This window comes from Botryllus schlosseri, chromosome 11 (assembly GCF_051294905.1).
Source record: "Botryllus schlosseri isolate E-star chromosome 11, Bs_hap1, whole genome shotgun sequence".
In the NCBI taxonomy this organism is placed as follows: Eukaryota; Metazoa; Chordata; class Ascidiacea; order Stolidobranchia; family Styelidae; genus Botryllus; species Botryllus schlosseri.
The window spans coordinates 5,368,717-5,390,163 of NC_137246.1; the positions used below are offsets into that span (position 1 = coordinate 5,368,717).

At 41.3% G+C, this 21,447-nt stretch overlaps 1 protein-coding gene across 1 annotated transcript in view; it reads right to left on the minus strand.

Annotated features, from left to right (window-relative positions):
* Window positions 1-1,957: 1,957 nt before the first annotated feature.
* The window catches only part of LOC145450960 (4-galactosyl-N-acetylglucosaminide 3-alpha-L-fucosyltransferase FUT6-like), a 241,142-nt gene continuing 221,652 nt past the window's right edge, over window positions 1,958-21,447 (minus strand). The window contains exons 2-8 of the mRNA XM_080329451.1: window positions 15,648-15,842; window positions 15,301-15,384; window positions 14,964-15,062; window positions 14,443-14,516; window positions 11,912-12,031; window positions 7,311-7,823; window positions 1,958-3,050 (exon numbers count right to left, since the gene is read on the minus strand). Of these exons, the coding sequence (XP_080185577.1) occupies window positions 2,825-3,050; window positions 7,311-7,823; window positions 11,912-12,031; window positions 14,443-14,516; window positions 14,964-15,062; window positions 15,301-15,384; window positions 15,648-15,842 (1,311 nt within the window). The 3' untranslated portion in view covers window positions 1,958-2,824. The remainder of the gene's footprint in view (window positions 3,051-7,310; window positions 7,824-11,911; window positions 12,032-14,442; window positions 14,517-14,963; window positions 15,063-15,300; window positions 15,385-15,647; window positions 15,843-21,447) is intronic.

Consider the following 21,447-nt stretch of genomic DNA (forward strand, 5'->3'; position numbering starts at 1 on the left):
ATGCATAACATGCCTGCATTCTCGGTAATGTCCATTCTCGGTGGTGTCCGTTCTCGGTAATGTCCATTCTCGGTTATATCCATTCTCGTTAATGTCCTTCTCGGTAATAGCATTCTCGGTAATAGCATTCTCGGTATTGACCGGACACCCAAAAATTTGCCTATCGACCGTATGCTGGAGTGGAACATAGGCCCTGAATTGGACCATCTCTAATGTGAGCTTTGTTGATAGCTGTACTGTATTGTTCTTTGGTCTGCAATAGATTTTCTACACCGACCGGATGTAATGTATTTATGTGATTGTGTGTTGTAACCAGGACCGAAACAACCTTTTTCAGCTCTCTCCCGCCCGAAAATACACTGATCACGGGTCCACCATAGGGCAAACGATGCAACTTCTGGGGGGCTTATTACTACATGCATCTGGGTGTTAAATTTTGTAAATGAGTCCTAACAATATCATTGGCACTTCCATATACTATACTTATTTCAGTAAATGGTTATTCATTTTTGATTGCATTTTTGCGAAGGCGGTGTGCCACTAAAAGTTACACTGAATCGCGCGCACCGCGAATAACAATTCGAGTAGCATACATCTTCTTAAAATCAGGTTGCTTATGTTGATTTACGAATTTTTTTCGCCTACTCCAAGCCTTCAAAAGTCCGGGCATTCAGGCATATTTTATAATTTCCTCCCGGAGAGGTTTGAACAGCAACACAACAGCTCTACCGCTAACTTTGATCACGTGGGCAGAGAGAGAATAAAATAAATTACAGTGATATAAGGAAGAACCAATATTATTGAATGAATTCATTCACAAAATTTAACAACTATCTGGCACATAAAAGCAGGTGCATAGAGTAATCCCACCAGGAGTTGCATCGATCAACCAGTGGTGGACCGTGGACCCCAGACCAGTGATTTTTGAGGCGGGAGTTGGCTTATGTGTTGTTTCGGTCCTGGCTACAACACAGAGTCACATAACACTGGTCTACTCGATTTTTGCGACAGGACTTCTTTGGTTCAATTATACCTAATTTAGGGGCGCTGAATAGGAATCTGACGTTATATCTGCTCTGTCACATCTCGTTGTCGAGATATTATATATGTTGAATATTTCTACGTTTTCGAGGTAATCAAGTAGATTTGAGCTACTTGCAGTAGCCTATACTTACTGAAGTGGTAATGTTTTACAACTACTTCAACATCTGCCTGAACAGTATTCTGGATGAACTAATTATATTTTCAATTAGGTTTTTTAAGGTAGAAAGTATAGTTCAGGATAATATTCCTCCACTATCACGAGTTGAATTTTCACAAGAAACGCGTTAAATAGTCTCTGAATCACGGTAACTGGATATATTTTTCAAGGATTCTACCCATGGGAGGTGTCATCAGTCATTTTGCGTTAGCTGCAACGAGGCATCTTGCGATTTCGTATGCAGCCACCTCCGACGACCTGTTGAATGTATGCGACTACCCTCCCACCGACCAAATATACTTTATTATACTTGATTACGGCTTATGCGTGGGAATGCGGCCGTAGGCTACATAAGTACTCGAAATACGGCCGTGAATAGCAAGAAGGTTGTCCGCAACAGACGAGTATTTTTATTCCATATTCAAACTGTTGTGTTTGTTTAGTGGGCATAACATTTTCAAATCTTTAATTGGTTAAGATGCACTTGCCCGGTTTACATATATTTGCCAACAGTGCTCACTCTGTTTACCTGCCAAACATAACCGTTAACCTGACAAACATATAACCGAGTATCAATTTCACTAAGTGCGATTGTGTTTCTCACGAGACTAATCTGAATAACTTAACTAATTGATTACGATTAATGTGGATTATTTCTAAATGTATAATCGATCACAAATCACGATTACTCCACAAACTGATCAGAATTCCCGAGGAAGGGCTCTACGTCTCAAAACACAGGACGGAGAACAAATACAGTGTCAAAAAACGTTCTGTAATCTTGTGCATATATCTTTTAGGAAATGATTTTATCGTCACCTGTCTACCAACAGAATGAATGCGCGTTGAATTACATTAAATATACAATTCTCTTTCGTCGTATAGCCCGGTGCGTATCCAAAGCACTCGCATAGTAAGACGAATCAATAAATATATATATATCTACCTAATTTCAGCAGTTACAACAATTGCAAGTAGATCGATGCCATAGACCAATACATACAGTGTAATAGACTAATTTGCTAGAGCCGGGCAAAAAATATTATATGGACACTGGACAGTGGTACCATGTAGTGCATAGAAAATACAGCGGATATATTACCTCCTAACGCCGGCAAACGCCGCAATGAAAATATATCACCGTAAGGGCGAGCCAACGGCATCACATAGCAGAAAGGCACTTGTAATAATTGCACTGCGTTTCGTCGTTCAATTGGCAGTTCATCAATGTAGTCTGTTATGGAAGCCATCTCTACATTTTAAACTCATGAGTGGAAAATATAAGTTGCTAGATTTGTGCATTCACGCCCATCTCAATGCATGAACACGAATCAAACACAGCTATTATTATGGATATATATCCTGAGTGTAGTGTAATTGTTTTAAGTAAAGAGAACCCACTTCACAGCCTGGGATATATCGCCATTAGAATTTATGTATTTGACTCATTTCCACGCATTGGAAGGTTTTGAAGGTAAGATTTGCTACATGAAAATACCATTCACTCATCTGAAACGGCAATAGTGTGAAAATTGGCGAAACACGATTTTCCGTTGCAGCGTATACCATGCACCCTCTAAGTCGAAGCGCCATCCCTGGCTAACTTTCCGACATTTCGTAAATTCACTTGAAACATTCCGGGTTGTCTTCGCCGTAGAACCACTGGCTAAGCGACGGAACCGACCTCGGGAGCAACCTATCTGAAAATAAAGGCACCGACGGGCGCGAAGCGTCGTATTTGGTGCTGAACCTTTCGTCGGCGTTGATGCCGTGCAGTTCCCGGCATATGGCGCAGAATCCGCGAGCCCTGCCGTACTGCGGTAGAGCGGCCGGCTCCATGAGTCTCCATCTAGAAAAGAGATTGTTAACCCCGTTCATAAAGTGAGATTATCGGCAATCGGCTGTACAGTGTACAGTCTTAGCGAAAAGTGAGTGGGTTCACACCCAAAAGAAGGTGGACGAATTCATTAGGCCTACGTATAAATCAGAATTCATATATTTCACTTGACTTGTTAACAACTGTACAACATTCCCTTCTTTTTACGTATCAATTTAAATATTGCACGGTTTGAGCCAATGATTTATCAATCGGCGTAATTCGTTCTCCGTATGTATTCTATTTCAGTGGTTCTTAACCTTTTTCGCTCCAGCGCCCCCTTTCACTTTATCGTGGTCTAGCGCCCCCCATCCCATATTGTAAGAACTAGAACTGTAATAAAAAACAATGGGTAAGAGGGAAAGCCGTAACAGCACTTCGTTACCCCCCCCCCCCCTCCTAAAACATGATGGTCTTGGGCATCCATAGCGTGATAAACCCAACTTCTGGGGGCTTTGCTCCCAAGAACCCCGTCGCGTGATTTCGATAATCAGCAAAGTTTATGTGGCCTGGTCGCCCTAGGCGCCAAAAATTTTCTGTAATGCATGAATTGAATGGATAGGTGATAATTGCATATATATGTCGCCATAAACTTCTTATCATCTTAGCTCACGTAATCAGATTTACCAGTAGCGCTGAGTGAGCTGTTGTCTTGGAAAATGCAGGGTACGTAACCAATAATTAAACATACTCGGGCATACCCGTTGGTACAATTACTTCGTTACATGGCGGGGGAGATAGTGTAGAGGTTACGATAAGCGCCCACCAATCTGATGGACCGGGATCGATTCCCGTCGGAGGTTTATCTGGGCTCCTCTCCCCATCCCCCCCCCCGGTTGCTGGTCAAAATTGGTATTTCTTCACTGGCAAATAATTTTTCTCTGGATGTTATTTGTCCTGTGGGGTTCAGATTGCAACGACATGATAATTTGGCACGAGTGATTTAGGCACCTATTATGGACAATTAGACTTGTATACGTCGAAGCGAAGTAAGGGCAATCCTCTTCGGCTAAGGCAGGGCTGGCCAACCTTTTCCGCCAAAGGGCCACATTCGATTGACGAACCGTTGCGCGGACCACTAGCCGCGCGAAGCGCGAAAATATTTTGAAGTTCAAAGGTCAATAATGTTGTCACATGACTATATTGCGGGCCTGCTGTATATCGCTGGGCTCAGTTTGCAAGGACTGGGCTATTGGCGCCTGGACATATCGATATCGAAAGTTTCGACCAACATGCGTCAATCATTTTGTGCCTATAGGTTTCATAGTCGACGGTCTTTCTGCGTGTGCAAACGCAAAGTCGCATATGTTGAACAATACTCTGTCTCGTAATCGCGAATATAGTCAGATTCAATCTGATACATTAGGCGTTCTTTCATTTTCACAAAGGGGCAACAATATTAAAAGCAAGAAATCGAGTGACAACATGTTGCGCGAAGCGTGTTAAAAAATTTTACTTTTGATAAATCTATCGCAAATTATTCTGCTTTATTGTAGTGTATGAAGATCTACCAATATGTGACTGGCTCATGGATATGCCAATGCGTCGGACTCGGAACTAATATTTTAGTCATCACATCTCAAGTGTTGCGGCCAGACTAATTAAATTTTTGGTTGGCCTCACAAGTTCGCAATCTGTGCAATCCATTTTTGATAACATTAGAAATTCCGGAAATTACCTCGCGGGCCACTCAAAATCTTCTCGCGGGCCACATGTGGTTCGCGGGCCACGGGTTGGCCGGCTCTGGGCTAAGGCTTTCTCGCTGACGATCTGTTTGGCACACTTTTCGGAGTCCCATATTGGCCGAAACTTTATTTGTCTTTGTGTATCGTGGCGTGGCAATGGCCGAAACCGAAATGCCTATTTCTATTTTCTTGAATTATGCGTATTTTTTCGTGGGGGAGACGTCAAAACATAATGTGTAACTTATGTTCATTCACCGAAATAATTTCAGGCCCCTGATATCTATTTCGAAACATTTTGTTGAAAATAACCCTAGCAAGCGTGACGGCAGTGTTTTAATGGGAAATTGACGATTGAAAGTACGCGCGATTCATTTTACATGAATTATATTAACCCAATACATTCATGAAAACATATGTAGCAAACATCTTCGCGTAGCGCGACCACAAATTTCGAGATTCGACAGGTTTTGTGAAATGTAATTGGCTCTGAATACTCATTAAGGATGTGAACTACTACTACATCATCTATTGCAAAGCCATTTTTCTTCAGCGCCCCCCATATCGCCCCCTGAGCGTTTCCGCCCCCTTCAAAATCGCCAGGCAAGAGGCAAGGTTAATAACCACTGTTCTATCGCTACATTAGTTATTTCGTTACTGAGAGGGTTGGCAGTCCTAATTGATTCATGGCGTAAAGCATTTTTTTATACCCTACATGCCTATGTTCCTTCGTAGTCCATTTGTAGTCAGTCTACTCTCAATCATGTCACAAGCGCCCCCACTCCTCTGAGGGCGATTTTGATTTTAAAGGGGGCGGAAAACTCAAGGGCTATATGAGAGGTGATGGGACATTATGGGGGCGCCGAAAAAAATGGAGTAACATTACAGATGGCGCAGTAGTTTTCATGGGGATACAAAGTTCCATAGCTCTATATATCCTTGAGATTTCGTCGAAGAATTCGTTCGTTCATTCATTGATTCATTCCCAACAAAATTTATCAATTATAAAAAAAAATTAGTCACGCGTTGCACGTTTTATACCGGCGATGTATGCAGTCTTTTCACGAATGCAGATGTTAATATATTCCATCTAAATGTGTGTTTTACACTTCAGTCGCGTACTTTTAGATAGCAAAATCTTCCTTAACACAGTTCGATCGCGCTAGATGGGATTTTCCCGACAAAATGTTTTGAACTAGATATACATTTATTGCACCATGCACTGCGTCTGGAAATCTGGAAGCGTGGTTCTATGCCACCTTTGAGAGTGAGAGCCATTTGTACAGTAGACATGATTTGAAGTTTTCTGACCAGAATGATTGCCTAAATATCCTTGTTTTCAAGAGCCACAATATACAATAATATCACCGAATCGAGGCGTGTAGCCTACAATTGGGCTCAAACCCGGCAGGTATGAGTCACCACCAAACAGTTTTGATCCCGAAAATAGCATCGGGCGCGAATCAAGGGCGATTTATTTCCAATAAAGTCCAAACCCGAAAGAATCTACCAGACTGCTGGGACCTCTACCCCATCGCCATTAGTACAGTCCTTGAAATATGGTGAGTGCCAAACCATGAAGATTTTCGGAACGGGCGCTGGGAGAATAAAGGTTAAGAACAATTGGTCTAAATCGTCAGGCATAATTGGAATTAATTCGGCGGTGTAAGTCTGAGGTAAAGGTTCTGCTTTCGTGTACCACGTTTTGGGTGTGGAAACACTCCTTACGCTGGAAGTGTAGCTTACTTCGCTCGGTTGTTAGGAAGGTCTGTGTAAACACCAGGAAATTCTTACGGCCGATTCGCTTATCGTAGTTATTTATCCTAGTCTAATATAAGTGTTGATATATTCGCGGTTTCGAATAGTTATAGAGTATCTCATAAAACGTTACGGGAATTCCGTTCGCCAATGGCACTGAAAGCTTTTAAGCCTGCAGAGTTGCTACCGAAATTTTTATATGAATTTTGCAAGTCGGTTAACCTTCGAAAATCACAATTTACCCATAATATAATCACGACGGCTGTGGGCAACTCAAAAGTAAATATAAGAAACTTCATTTAACACGGCTTATTTGAAATTGAACGTCCCATACGTTTGTTTGTAGCATTCATGGTGTTTTTCGACTACCGTGGTCATTTACTCCAGGTCAATTTTCGTCATTTTTATTCCGTAGCAGTGCCGACTTATAGCACCGCCCACTTCTAGACTCTTATAAGACACCGCTTCCACGGATGAGATGGCGAGGTGGAGCCTAGATTAACCTCCCATGGCTTATAGGTAGGAATTCTGGAGTTGACCTCGGTTGGACTCGAATCCGCAACCCATTGGTGTTGCACCTGTGGATTATAGCACTACACCATCTCGCCAAGTGCCATACGTGGTTTTATTAAATATTCTGCAAGTAGAGGTCCTGTTAAAAACCATCAGCTTGATTTTAATAGTTCGGTTTCTTGTGATAGAAATTCGACTTTGCTGTGAGCTAGCATATATTGCCGAATGCCGCTGAATTGTACCGTCGGACGTGTTAGATTAGCCTGAAACCAAAACTCACCTAAAATATCTCAGATACTCCTCATCGTTTTTATCCAAATACTGAAGATAGTCGATCAGCTTTTGCGGCGTATCGAAATCCTCCGCGAATATAAACGATCCCGGCGGGGTTATGCGCTCATAGTCCTGCTTAGTCGCGCCCCACACCACCGGCACCGCGTGATGCGTCAGCGCGTTGTTAAACAGCTTTTCAGTAACGTAGTCTTTACAGTGGTACGAGTTTTCGTAGGCAAAATAAAACTTGTAGGTCTCGATCAGTTGGGCCGCATTATTTCGCGGGGGCCTCTTTCCAAAGCAGCCGCCGTAACCGTCTAACTTCAGACCCATGCGTATCAGCTCTTTTATCTTCGCTATTCTGACGCGAGCTCCGTTTGTGATGGCGCAGTTTGATATCATGGCCATCGCCAGTCTGGATTTTCGCTTCATGATTTGGTCGTATATGGATTCGTCGTTGCCCATCAACGCGATCGCAAGGTTTTGGCTTTGATAACTAGCCAGAAAAGTCGAATCTAACCTGAAACGCGAACAGTCAGATCATGGACTAGAAGAGGACATTAGTTAATTTGCAATCGATTGTATTTGAAAACAATTCCAAAGTAATCGTAATCAATTAATATTTTACGGATTTCTTTTAAAACTATGACTAACAATCGCATGAGGTCTAAGACATGGATTGAATAACGAACAGCGAATGGCAAGTACTGGCTATGTTTGGCATTGCGTATAAATGTAAAATTAGCCTCCCATTGTTCGTAACATTTGATGTGGTATGGTATGATCGGAAAACCCACCTCTAAGAGGTATGTACATTAGGGCTCTTCAAAAATGACTTTTTTTCTCGAATCGTATTGGCTACTCGATAAAATTGTTAGGTTACCTAATTTAAGCCTACACACAAAATTTGGTTCGATTCCAGCCAGTAACTTTCTTCTCCTGTAGCAAAGCGGTTACTGGCTGGAATTGAACCAAATTTTGTGTGTAGGCTTAAATTAGGTAACCTAACAATTTTATCGAGTAGCCAGTACGATTCGAGAAAAAAAGTCATTTTTGAAGAGCCCTAATGTACATGCTCAATTGTCATGAACAGATGCCAACATGAAGGTGATAATAACCGCTATGCTTAGCTACACATATTATAGCAATTATATATGATTTATGATTGGCTTATGCTTAGGTAAATGTAATTTGAACGTTGATGCTTGGCGTGGCGTAGATCAGACATGGGCAGCTAGATAATTGCAACTGTGCAATTTGTAGACTACTTACGGCACAATGCCTGCGATCTAATTTTCTTCTAACTTAGCGAAATGTTTGTATGTTCCAATTTCAATTATCTAATCTCTAGTGTTCCCAAATATGCTACAGAAGAACTGTACAGAGCAGTGGTTCCCAACATGGGCGATATCGCCCCCAGTGGGGGAGTTTGAGAAGCAAGGGGCGAAAATAGCAAATGGGACAATTGGGAGGCGATGGGATGGGGCGAAAATGTTAGGGCGCCCAGTGAGATATAATTTAATTAACACGACCAAAAATACACGCGGCGACGGCTTATTCTGCAAACGACGCGAATGTTGACTGAAAAAGGTCAACCCATAGTCGCGGAAACACGGCGCACCGTCTCAGAAAAATGACCTTTTATAAGTCATTTCGCCAGCGATCAGAGTTAGATGAATAAATTTCTCGTTTACGTGACCTGTTTTTCGGTTTCCGCGATATGGGGGCAACGAGTTGAAAAAGCTTGGGAACCACTGGGGCAATGCACAAAGATCCACGCTCGGTGTGCCGAGATTTTTCATTTAGCGGTTATGAAAGTGAACTCGGGTTGAATAATGAATATGAACTGAATTGCTTGTGTGTTTGTTTGTAATTTGTAATTTAATTCAATTTCCAACTTTTTGCGAATGAAGTAATTCCAATGCTATTGTAATTTCGAAACGACTACGTAGCTATTCTAATGTTAATATAATTTCGCAAATGTGAAAATTGTCTAGTATCACAGATCAAGATTAACGAAGACCCATCGGCGTTTGACATCCAGACATTATTTGAGATCGAAATCGATTACGACGATCACAGCATGTTCTAAATTTCGTTACCGTAATTCATTACATTCGCAAGAAAATCCACAAAAATTGTTACCCCGTTCGATTTAATTTTATATTTATATCAAATTTTCTTAAAAAGAAGATTTCCCAGCTTTACCTCTAACGTCACATCACATCACATTATTGACCGTAGAACCGTCCGATTTGCAAGAATTAAGTGTATTTGTCATTCCGTCGTAACGAAATGAGTCATGCACGCGTAACAGTCGGTGGATATTCCATGTAGTGCAGTTTAAAAACCACTCTCATGCGGTGAGCAATGTTCGTGCATGCATTATCATTGTTCATCTACAGACACCACTCGCTCGGGAAGGAAGGATGATTATCACCATCTTGCTTAGATTCAAATACTATCGCAAATATTGATGTTTGATTATTATGCTTGGGTAAACTCAGATGAAGCGTTGCTACTAGGCGAGGGGTATGTACACTAAAAAAAACGATTAAATTTGAAATATTATACACATCAAATAAAACATGACAATTCCATATCCATTAACTAATCAATAAAACTCAATGGTTCTTGGCATAAATCAGAACCGAGTGGTTCTTTGGCGTTACTCATAACGGTAACGGCAGCCCGCAATATCCACATTCGTTGGATTGTTGATATACGAGTGTACACTGTACAGGTGTGTACATGTACAACTGCGAGAAGTGTTCTTCGTCTAGGCAGGAATTTCATATTCATTTTATATTATTCACCAATGATCCTGAATTTTTATTAGTTGATGCAGTCTAATCGGTATCATTATAATTATACGTCTCTCCTGCTTCGAGATTTTGCTGTGAGCGTCATCGCGAGATTTAGAAGCAATTGTAATCGCAATCGATTATATTGATTCGAGTCGCGTAGTCGAGTAGGCCTTCTATATCACTACGTTATGTACGATCAGACTCGTATCGATCGTTCCTATGTCTGATACCGAATACTGTACGTGTACATTGTAAACTGTACAATGTACATGCATATTTTATGTACGAAAATCAATGCCGTCTGTTTTTCATGTATTTTGGTTTGATGAAAATAAGGACTCTCTCTCTCTCTTTCTCACTATGGAAGGCTTATTCGAAAGTTAAATACACCTGTCATACGTGAAGGAATAGGGTTGCACTCAATCAAAAATACTTTCGCATAACCAACCACAGCCTGTGCTATGTGACAGCTGGCAACGCTACCAGTTGAACGCCTACACCTAAGTTTCCATGTGCGAAATGTTATGGGGGACATGATTTGACAGCGAAGGAATTAATGCGTCCAAACGATAATACGTTTTGATAAAATAATTCCATCAATACCCGATCTGATTCAAGTATAGTGTCATCATTTGCAGATGTTATACTGAAACTATACGCTACTTGCGACTAAGAATAAATTTATCAACAAACGCCAAGTTTAGTCTACCACATGATTTTAGAGTGTATCTTTGATTTCGCAATACATAATCGGAGTTCACGCTAGTATTTGATTATAGCCCTATGACATGGCACGCGGTCTTGATAACATATTTGGTCTCCTTAACCACGCCTAATTTATAAAGCACGTTCGTGACGGATTAGCACACAGAAGTATTCCGATGCTGTAGTGTTATACGTCCTTCTACATCATGGGTGGGCATGGGCAAGCTATTGCCAGAACACCGTTTTGTGCTGCCCGCTTAAGCCTTGAGTTAATATAATGAGCACGATAAATGTACTTCTTGCAGCGTCTAGACAAAACTCTTTCTTGCTAGGTTTCACCATAACAAGGGTTATTGATAAGTTATAGTCTAATTGCGTTTATTTCATTGCTGGCGCAATAGTCTGATTGCAAGGCCCACGCATTTTCAAAGCTTTCAATTGCTAAACATCACAGAAAGTCAAAACGGAAATGACATGATTCGGATCAAGGGTGCGATTTTAAATTGGAGCTCCATCAAGTTTATTACTTTTAGAGCTGTACATGGGAAACCGATCGTGCGTGTGTTAGGTAGATTTGTCCTAGATAAGTTTAGAAGTAATGTCAATTCTCGGTAATGTACAATCTCGGTAATGGCATTCTCGGTAATGTCCATTCTCGGTTATGGTTTTCTCGGTATTGGTATAGAACCATAATTTATACTAACATGGTGCGAATTAATTCATGATTTCTTAAAAAATCTTAGTGCCTAGCTAGTTGAAATGAGATGTTTTTATTCAAAAGACTCTTAGAAGTCTTACTGCAATGTCAAGTGCCCAGTGCTATGAATATCAAACCAGGTAAACGGGTAAACGGCGGGAGTAAATGGTAGTCCGTCGCATCAATCAGTACCCAAGAAGTAGCTCTCGGTGACAAAAAGGTTGGTGACCCCTGAAGAGTCTTATTTATAGATATTGTATAGGCTATACTTTCTTGGTATCACGCCAATGTGCATTGTGCAATCACGTTTCTTTGTATCAAAGAGGATACACATTCTATCAATAACAAAGTCGATTGTTCGTTTGCGGACAATCTGCATCTTGTCGCATCAAGGCTCACCTATGCGTCATCGTCGCATTGAAATGATAGGAATCTTCAAAACGCAGACTAACCCCTCTGGTCACTTTCAATGTAGCGGACGATTCCATGGCCCAGAATATATGAAGTTGATTCGGGTTTCTGAAATTCAAAATACATTGGACTTTTAGTGTCGTTGGTTTGAACAGTGCACGTGCCGTTATGCGAGTGAAAACACCGCCCACAAACCCAGACACTCTCGGGTATGCCATAATCAGGTTGCTGACAAGTTATGCCTTCATTAATTCGAACCCGATTAACGGTTATTTTGATTTGGTTCCACAGTCGTAATTCTGTTGTCATTCACAAGCGGCCCACTTATAACGGTTTTGTCGCTTCTCATTCATACAACAGCCAATATTCAAGTCCGCTAATGCGGAACATGCCCTATATCAAATCACGAAGCTAAAGACATTGTGTACTTTGCCAATAAGTTCTTATTATAGTTATATACATCAACTAGCGAGTCCTCCAAATTTCTTAGACTTCCGTTTCTCCTTTCCTTCGCCGTGATTGAGCGCAATATAACAGTGACAGAGGTAACGGGTCACGTCCGCTTCACGCAAGCCTTATTGCCAATGTGAGGAATCTTCCCGCCAGCAAAGGTATGTAGGAGTGGCCTACAGTTGTATAGTATATGTGTGTGTAGTTCATATATCCATACTATCATTGCGGAGTGAACATTTTAGCTCATTATGCCTTTCAACGAGGTATACCTCGCCGAGACCAAGATATCACGCACTCAAATGATTTTGCCCACTAGAGCGGACATTACCGAGAATGGCCAATGCCAAGAATCTTGCTTACTGTAACTGACGTTGTCGGGAAATTCATACCTGAGAATCGATACCAAATGTGACAACGCCGTGATGCACAGACACGACCCGCTCATATGCATAACATGCCTGCATTGCAGATATTGCAATCTCGGTAATGTCCATTCTCGGTATTGTCGTTCTCGGTGATAGCATTCTCGGTAATAGCATTCTCGGTATTGACCGGACACCGCAACATATACCCTCTCGTAAGTCGCAGTTCAGTGGTTCTAAACCGGTGTGCCTCGGTACATTAGCGTGTCATGTACATCTCGCAAGGTTACTGCGAGATATATCTTCGAAATTTTGAAATTATACGTAAAATAATTCTAGTCGATAGCAAACGATCAATAGTCTAAATCGGGCTCGATTGTGAAGTTTGTACATTTCACAAATCACAATTGCTGATTGCAGGCAATCAATATCGCGAGCTAATTCGCTTTACCCGGCAGAGAGAATGCATATCGCATGATTAATCGCAAAGAGCAGACATGGTGGTGCCTGAGTGACAATGCAAATTTCTAATCCTCATTTGCTTCCTAATCACAAGCGAGAAATGAACTTCTTTGGAAGTGATGTTCACGATTACAAAGTCGAATTGCAAACATATAACCTAGCCATCCACATTGTGATTGTCAGCTTAGGTAGGTTGCCGGCACCGCCGGTAACATATAGGCTTGCAGTGCAACGTTGTGTTATCGGCAATGAAATAGTCTCTAAGAGGAGTCCCAAGTGTCTGTGACATCGTAAATTGTCAGTAAATTAAAGTGACCCGATTACTTTCGTCTGGAGACGCCCTGCTGCTTGCTGTAATCCCAAAGGAAAGATATTCTGCCTCGATGAATACGGCGACATTTTTAGGGATTATAGTAAGCTATATGAGAGACGCTTTACTTACAAAAGTTTACTTCAAGAAATATTAAGATGGAAAACAGCTTCTTGGAGGTACAGAACTTCAACTAAAATGGAGAAATTTATTCTGAAAGAAAGGGAGTCGAGCGGTGATGATCGTTGCAGCAAGGAAAAGAGATTTGGCAAGTGGAGGTACATCAGAAAACTAACAAGAGAACATGGCGAAATAGCGTAGTGGTATGATCCACAGCTGCAACACCAATGGTTTGAGGGTTCGAGTCCGACCGAGGTAGACTCCAGAAGTCCTACCTATAAGAGTTATAGGTTTATCTATGCTGCTCCTCGCCACGTGATCCACGTAAGCGGTGTCTTTAATAAAAGCCTAGAAGTGGGCCTTGCTATAAGTCGGCAAATACGGAATCAAAATAAGCGCAATCGGCCTGGTGTAAATTACCAATGACCATTGTAGTCGACAAGCATCACGAAAAACTGAAATAAACAATCAAAGCTAGAAACCACGCTTATATTGCGACAGTTACTTAAACATGGACATCACTTGGTGTGATGATGTATGTACCGTACCATACTGCCTCTTACGTCACGCAAAATTGTCAAATGAAACGCTATGGTGCCAAGTAAATTGAAAGGGCACTTTTGGTGTGCCGCTAACTATTTTTTATTTTGAAGGGGTGCCGCGAGTTCAAAAGTGTTGAGAACTGTTGTAGCGTATGACCAGATAGTCCCATCTCTCAAAATCGGTCATATTGAAAACTACTGGTCTATACTCTGTCAGTCTTATCTATATCCGACATCAGTACATGACAAAAGAACGCGAATCGTACCAACCTTGGAGTCGGTACATCGTTCGCTCGTATCGAATCGAAATGGAAAACAACCGCTTCAGTTCTGTTATCGGATATCTAGAAAACATATATACGTTAAATGTTCTCACCTCCCGAAGTAAAATGGATATATGTTCTGGTAGAAGCACAAGAGCTTATAAAACCTTCTTAAACAGATAGGTAAAGTGAAAGTATTACTTTGTACCTAATCTTGTATTCTTGAAACATACAAACACACCATGAATTAGGTGCATCGCACAAGTATATTTGATATACCACATCAACCCAGCTCACTGTACAGAGTGTACACTGTACAGTGTACACGTATGATATCATGCAGATATGGGCATCCGGAGTTGCGTGATATTTACGCTGATATCTCACACAGTCATGCTACTCATGCATAAAGGAAAAGCATACGATCAGATTACATACTGCTATGCACACCACGGATCTACCTCATTTCCGCGCTAAATGGTATCCTACGTAAACCACTATCGAAGAAACACTTTCGTGTGAACCCACCAGAGATCTGTCGTATGTGAATTGACACGCGCCACACTTATCGCGGTCCTCTTTGTGCGGATTTTTATTGCCAAACGCCAGAGACCAGATCAGCACGATCTAGGAAAATGACAAGATGTAAGCATGAGACGATAAGAGCAACGTTTGCTTTACAATTCGTCTAGGACTGATATCGTCACTGTATCATCACAAGACATAATCAATCACTCATGTTGGTTACAGTTACGGAATGCTGACCGCCTGAATTTTGCTTACGTATTCAGTATGCGGTACATGTGAACTTAAGTCCCGGCCTTTCTCACTAATACAGTTTTTAGACGAGAACAAAGATATCCACCTTTATATCAGATGCTGCCTTCAGTCTTTTCGCAACCTCCGCCTCTATTTCCAATTCCGTTTGATATGCGCTGGAATTTATTTCCTAGGAATTATGCAGAGTACTTGTAACGACCAGTTACGTGACATGGTGGGGATCAATCATAATAGGATTCCAGTACAGATATAGGGCTTACAGTCGGGATGTTAGAACCTGGATTACATATTCATACTCAATATCCATCCACCTGAAACATCTAGGCTTACCCAACCGCAATATCGCGGCAATATGAACATTAGTTAGCGGTGACAATATTGATACTACATCGTATAGGTCCCCTTCGGTAAATAGCATGTCAAAATACGAACATTTTCATTCCATGTGCGCATAACCTCGAAATCCTTAAGGTGTTGATGATATGTGAGGTACGGGCGAACAGCTACCATGTTCTCTTTATCCAAATGAGCGATATAAACTATTTCCAGTATCACTATTACCAACACTAATGGTATCAATACCCTGCATCTAGCCCAGTTGTGACCGCCTTCATGAACTGTTATCATCTAAAGACATAAGAAGTATATCGTCAAGCCTTCCACATATCGGATTCGTGAGGCCGGAAGCAACACAATACAGCACGCTTGAGACGTAGGTGGCTTCACTGGAGTACTACGCGTAAAGCCCGGTTTACACCGTCCACGAAACGCGACACCGATAGGGAAACCACCTCGTCTTATACGACTGTCGTTTTCTTGATGGTCATGATAGCGTAGCTCTGGTCAATTGCTAATTGCGCAGACTTATACAAACTACTGAATTCTCAAACTGCGCATCTAGAACTAGAACTATTCACTTTTCAAGGCTAGCATGTAATACTAGAACTAACGACCTCTAATAATCTACGACTAACTACCTAATAAACAGCTATGATCCAATTTCGACGCAACTCATTATTTTATTATTTTATCGGTACCACATTGGCAGCACTGATAATACCAATCGCTGATTTCCGAATAAGATAAGAAATATTGGAGGTACAGTCGTCATTTCGAAATGACTGGGTTTCCAGTTTGAAATTGGGAGGGCATTTGATACCCCCAACCGCACCACTGGCTAGTGCTACGCTGCAGAAACATCACACAACAGAGCGCCGCCGGCATCACGATGCCGCGTCTTTCCTGGTTGTTCGGCAACCATTTTCAATACGCAATTAGAGCTATAGCACTACTCAAAAACAGAAGTTAGTTGACGGTCAACCAACTATAGATTGGTAGTTAGTACAAGTCTGTGGTCACTGCCCGATCAACTCCACCGAATGAGTCGTAACAAATAAAAATGTTACGACATGACAAATGCGAATTCGTGTTATTGCGCCATTGGAATCACGCTTACCGCGTACTAATACAGATGCTGAAATGTGTATTGCCGACTATACACTATACAGCCATACTCGCGGGCGTAGTCTATTCCCGCTGTGCAATATTTCCACATTGGCCAATATACTGTGAACGGTGTGGTACATATACCAGCTACCATAGTACACGAATGGTTTCCAATGGATTTGCTAAGATTTACTACGCTTCGAGATAACCATATTCTCCAGTGACCATTCCTTGGAATACGGAACTTCCATATACAACTGAGTAATTGAATAATTCATACACATTAGTAAACCCGGCCATATTACCTAAACCTGACTAAAATTCATTCATTTAAAAAGCTCCATTTAATTCACTGTCAATTGCTGACGATTATACCTGACGAGTGTCAACCGAAAATACTCTGGTTTACTGCAATATGAATATAATATCAAGTCTCTGTTCCATTCCGCATGGGAGTCTCACACATAGGCTACATATACCGTACACGGAATTGTAGAAAGTCAGCATGAAGTATTATGTGGCTTATCACACAACACTAGCGTACTATTTCTCTCGAGGAATTCCATACCACTCCATTCTCCAATCTCGATTCGGATTGCCCGTCAATAACAAACGTTAAGCAAATACGGTATTGTTCGCATTTCAATAGACAAGTACGCGGAGCGTCTTACCATAGTGTCCTATATGGTGTCGACACAAGCAAATCGCACGGTTCAATGAAATTGTATCACGTCACAGTTTCCATTTGGCTACAGGCAATTTGACGGTGATTTTTGTTCGACTTGCCGAGCATCAAATTTGATAAAACGGGTATCAATCGAAAGCTGCCGCCGTACTGATTACGAAAATATAAATTTTATTCCGCTCGCGGCCCTGGAACCCCCACAATCAGCCTCTAATTTTTCATTGTAATGGAGATTGGCATTGGGACGCAACAATGCTGTCTAGCGAAACGAGACAGGTGCTCGAGAAAAAGGGAGCCAGACAGTATTGTTGCGTCTGTCGTTTCGCCAGACAGCATTGTTGCGTCCCAATGCCAATCTCCATAACAATGAAAAATTAGAGGCTGATTGTGGGGGTTCCAGGGCCGCGAGCGGAATAAAATTTATATTTTCGTAATCAGTACGGCGGCGGCTTTCGATTGATACCCGTTTTATCAAATTTGATGCTCGGCAAGTCGGTCAAAAATCACCGTCAAATTGCCTGTAGCCAAATGGAAACTGTGACGTGATACAATTTCATTGAACCGTGCGATTTGCTTGTGTCGACACCATATAGGACACTATGGTCTTACAGTGTTGGGAAAGGGGCAGTAAACGTAATATCGATCGCTAGAGGGTTGCAATCAGTGGTTGATGAGATTGAAATTAGCCTGTCATTTATTCAGTTAACGGTTCTATTTTACTACTGCAATGCGTGCAGTATCGAGACGATTGCTAGTCTTGAATTTGTTAGCTAGTCTTCAATACCCACCGCCATTGCTCGCCCAAATACGCGTTCGCAAATGGGAGCAGAGAAGTTATTGCTATACCCTATTACCAATTATATTGGATATTCTTTGGTAACCGATTTCACAAATCACATCACTATTTACGTGGCACTGTCGACGAAGGTTTCGCATTGAACTGGTCGTGGTCAGGTAGTGACAGAGGTCTGATAAACTCTTACTTTATTGCCGCTACGTGTATTACTGAGCTGTTAACCGTTGATGGCTATCGGATCCTCAGCTGTGATACCAGATCTCTACCCTGAAGTTTTTTGTTAGTTTTAGAGATGTTTCAGCATACCACCTTTGAACCTGTCTGGACTAAAGGCATGAAAAACGTGTTCCACTTTTAGAACTAGGATTTATGTTTCATTTTCATTTCCCAGTATCATATACTTTGAGTTATAATTATTATCAGTTCTTTTGTATGGATAACATACATGTTGAAGTATAAAAGCAAGTGTAGTAATGCCTTTAATTTCCGGAAATAAAGCTACACAATATGGCATTTTTAGGGTCCACCATATTTTTTATTAACATTACTTTTTGCGCAAAGTGTTTACACCGTATCCTATACAACTTCTCCGTATTGCTCTTTGACTAAACTACGGACCTTATAATATGGGGGATGACGTCATACCATGCTATTTTCTAAAACGTGCTGTTCGAGAAAACAGGATAAGTATCGCATTTCTATATAAATCCTATCATTTTTATCCCATGATGTGAACGAACGCTTATGCTATGGAAAATTGGATACCTGGTAGCATGCATCAATATGAATCAAGCTCGACACCTTTCGCATAGCTCAATTTGCACCTTTATACAATCCATGTGAACAAATTAGGATCGTTTTCACAACTACTTACTTACTTGAGTACTTTTAAAGTCAGTCAATTCTACTTTCAAGTAGTTTTAGGCTGCTTATGGTAGAAGTACTTCTACTCGTACTTGAGTAGATTTTTTCGCCGCTACTTCTACTTCTACTAGAGTAGCTTTCTTGACTACTTTGACCACCTCTGAATAAAACTGACCGCTTTATCAGCTGTGGTCAAAGTATAGTGACCGATTCTGTAGTACAGTTCTACTCAAGTACAAAAACTAGTGATTTACAAACAAATTTACTTCAGCAAGGCACGCTACTTTCGGCCAGCTAACCAGCCCATCTCAAAGTAACTATCCCCGACCCCGTCCCAAACTTCTCCGATTTGCCTGTCGATATAATAAGATTGACTTGGTAACTATATAGAACGGGAAAGCGATACGTACGTCTACCAATAGCAACCGTAAGATTTATAGAGATCTTTCGCAGGGATTGAGTACGACTCGTCAGTCAAAGGAAAAATTCGAAAGAATCGGGTAGCTTCAGTAAGCCTCTACTTTTCACCAATTTACAAAATTCGAAGTTTACTCCGAATGGTATTCCCAGCGATTTCTTACGGATATAAATGCGAACGGAGGTAAATAGCTTCATGGAATCACAAAAAACGTCCGTATACGGGCGCGCTCGTATGCTATATGCACATGGACACGCTTACAACTCAGCATCAAATCGCGAGCAACATGAGCTTCGTGATACCACATAAATCCTGTCGCGGGCGCTAGCGACAGATCTAAGAATTTACCTCGAGCCGAACTTAGCTACGTCCATATGCACTGGCAATCTCTTCAATTGTACACTAGTTATACTCGTAGGCATATATAAGAATATGATAATCGATGACGAGTATGGATGGGGAAAATAAAGTACCTGAGTGCAATCTTCCATCTAATCTTTCACTATAGTCTGCGCGCACTTTACAACTCACTATGCGGTCCCATGGACAACAGTGCGTAACGGCGGTAGAAAAAAGCTCATCACCTCTGCTTTTTTGTGCGCAGCTTAGATTTTCTGTGCGCAGAGACCGTGTCAGTGATGCACAGTTGCGCACGCGCGCAGCTTAGAGGGAACATTACCTGAGTGTTTTGGTTATACCGGTATAAAAGATATGAAAAATTCAAATATGTACCTCTTATGCTACCACAAAGAATATAGTATCTGTTCTACATTGCATTAAAGATAATTTGGCATTTTTTTACAATACCTGTTTTATTGCACTTTTTATTGCTATGGGTTGATCGCGACTTCACAGATATATCATGTGTACCACATTTGTATACTAGGCCTACTAGCCTTGTGCTACATGTTTCAAATGCTGTGATACTACTAATCAAGGTTCCAAGGCTCCCACAATGGCAAATGTATCAAAACTATAATGTTATTGTTGAGTTAAGTGACAAGGAGCGCATAATTTCAGTACTCGAAACGGTCATCTCTCACGACTCAACTCGAATGATTATAAAGGATTGATACTAGATTCAGATTCGAGTAGGCTACCATTGTGCCACGCCCTATTCAGTTCAATCAAGTTCGTCAGTTCTTCCTAATCAGCGTACAGCGTGGTTTAATCGCATTCAGCCTTCAGGATTACCGGACCACGCCCTAACATCGATTTCGCCCTCCGCCACATGCCAACTAATTTTGTTGCTTGCGTCTTATATTATCTGCATTACTCTTCATTCAGTGTGTATGCCTCTTATTTACTTCGCCTAGGCTAAGGTGGGTGTCTGATCTTAAAGGCTACTTCAAGTTGTTTCGACACTTTCCTATCTTTTCATTGTATCGCAGTCTTGTGATGTTTTGAAACGATGAAAATATTAATAAACCTGATTGATTGATTCTTACGTACACTGCTAACCATTGCTCACGACAGATTAGGTCAATGGTTCTCAACCGCCGGTCCGCGACGACTTTGCTGCCGGTCCGCCAGGTATATTACAATTTTATACCTTAAATTCAAGATGAAATATGTTGAAGGACAAGCCATTGATAAAATAAATAAAATATCAAATTTTAAACTGATTTAGAACTTCGTGCGGTGACATATTAGATTTGGAAACATGTTCGATTTGACTTGAAGTTCAAGCCGCGTCATTTGACGACATGTAAGCGACCAGTATAAGCTGATTCACTAAATCGCGCAGTTTGCGCGATCATTCGTTTTCGATTAATTCATTTTGTGCGGGGCAGTAACTGCCGCACCCAAACCCCCCAATTGGAGCGGGACCGAGATTGAAAGGGTCCAAAATTATTTTGTGAATGAACATAAAGTATAAAGTAACTTTTGAAACTTTCTCCAACTTGAAAAAATTATTGCTTTGCGCGATTTAGCATCACAAAATGTCTTCATTATTGGGGACCCTTCCCCGCCAAAATACACATGATTTATAGAAATAGGCATTTTGACGTAATACATTACC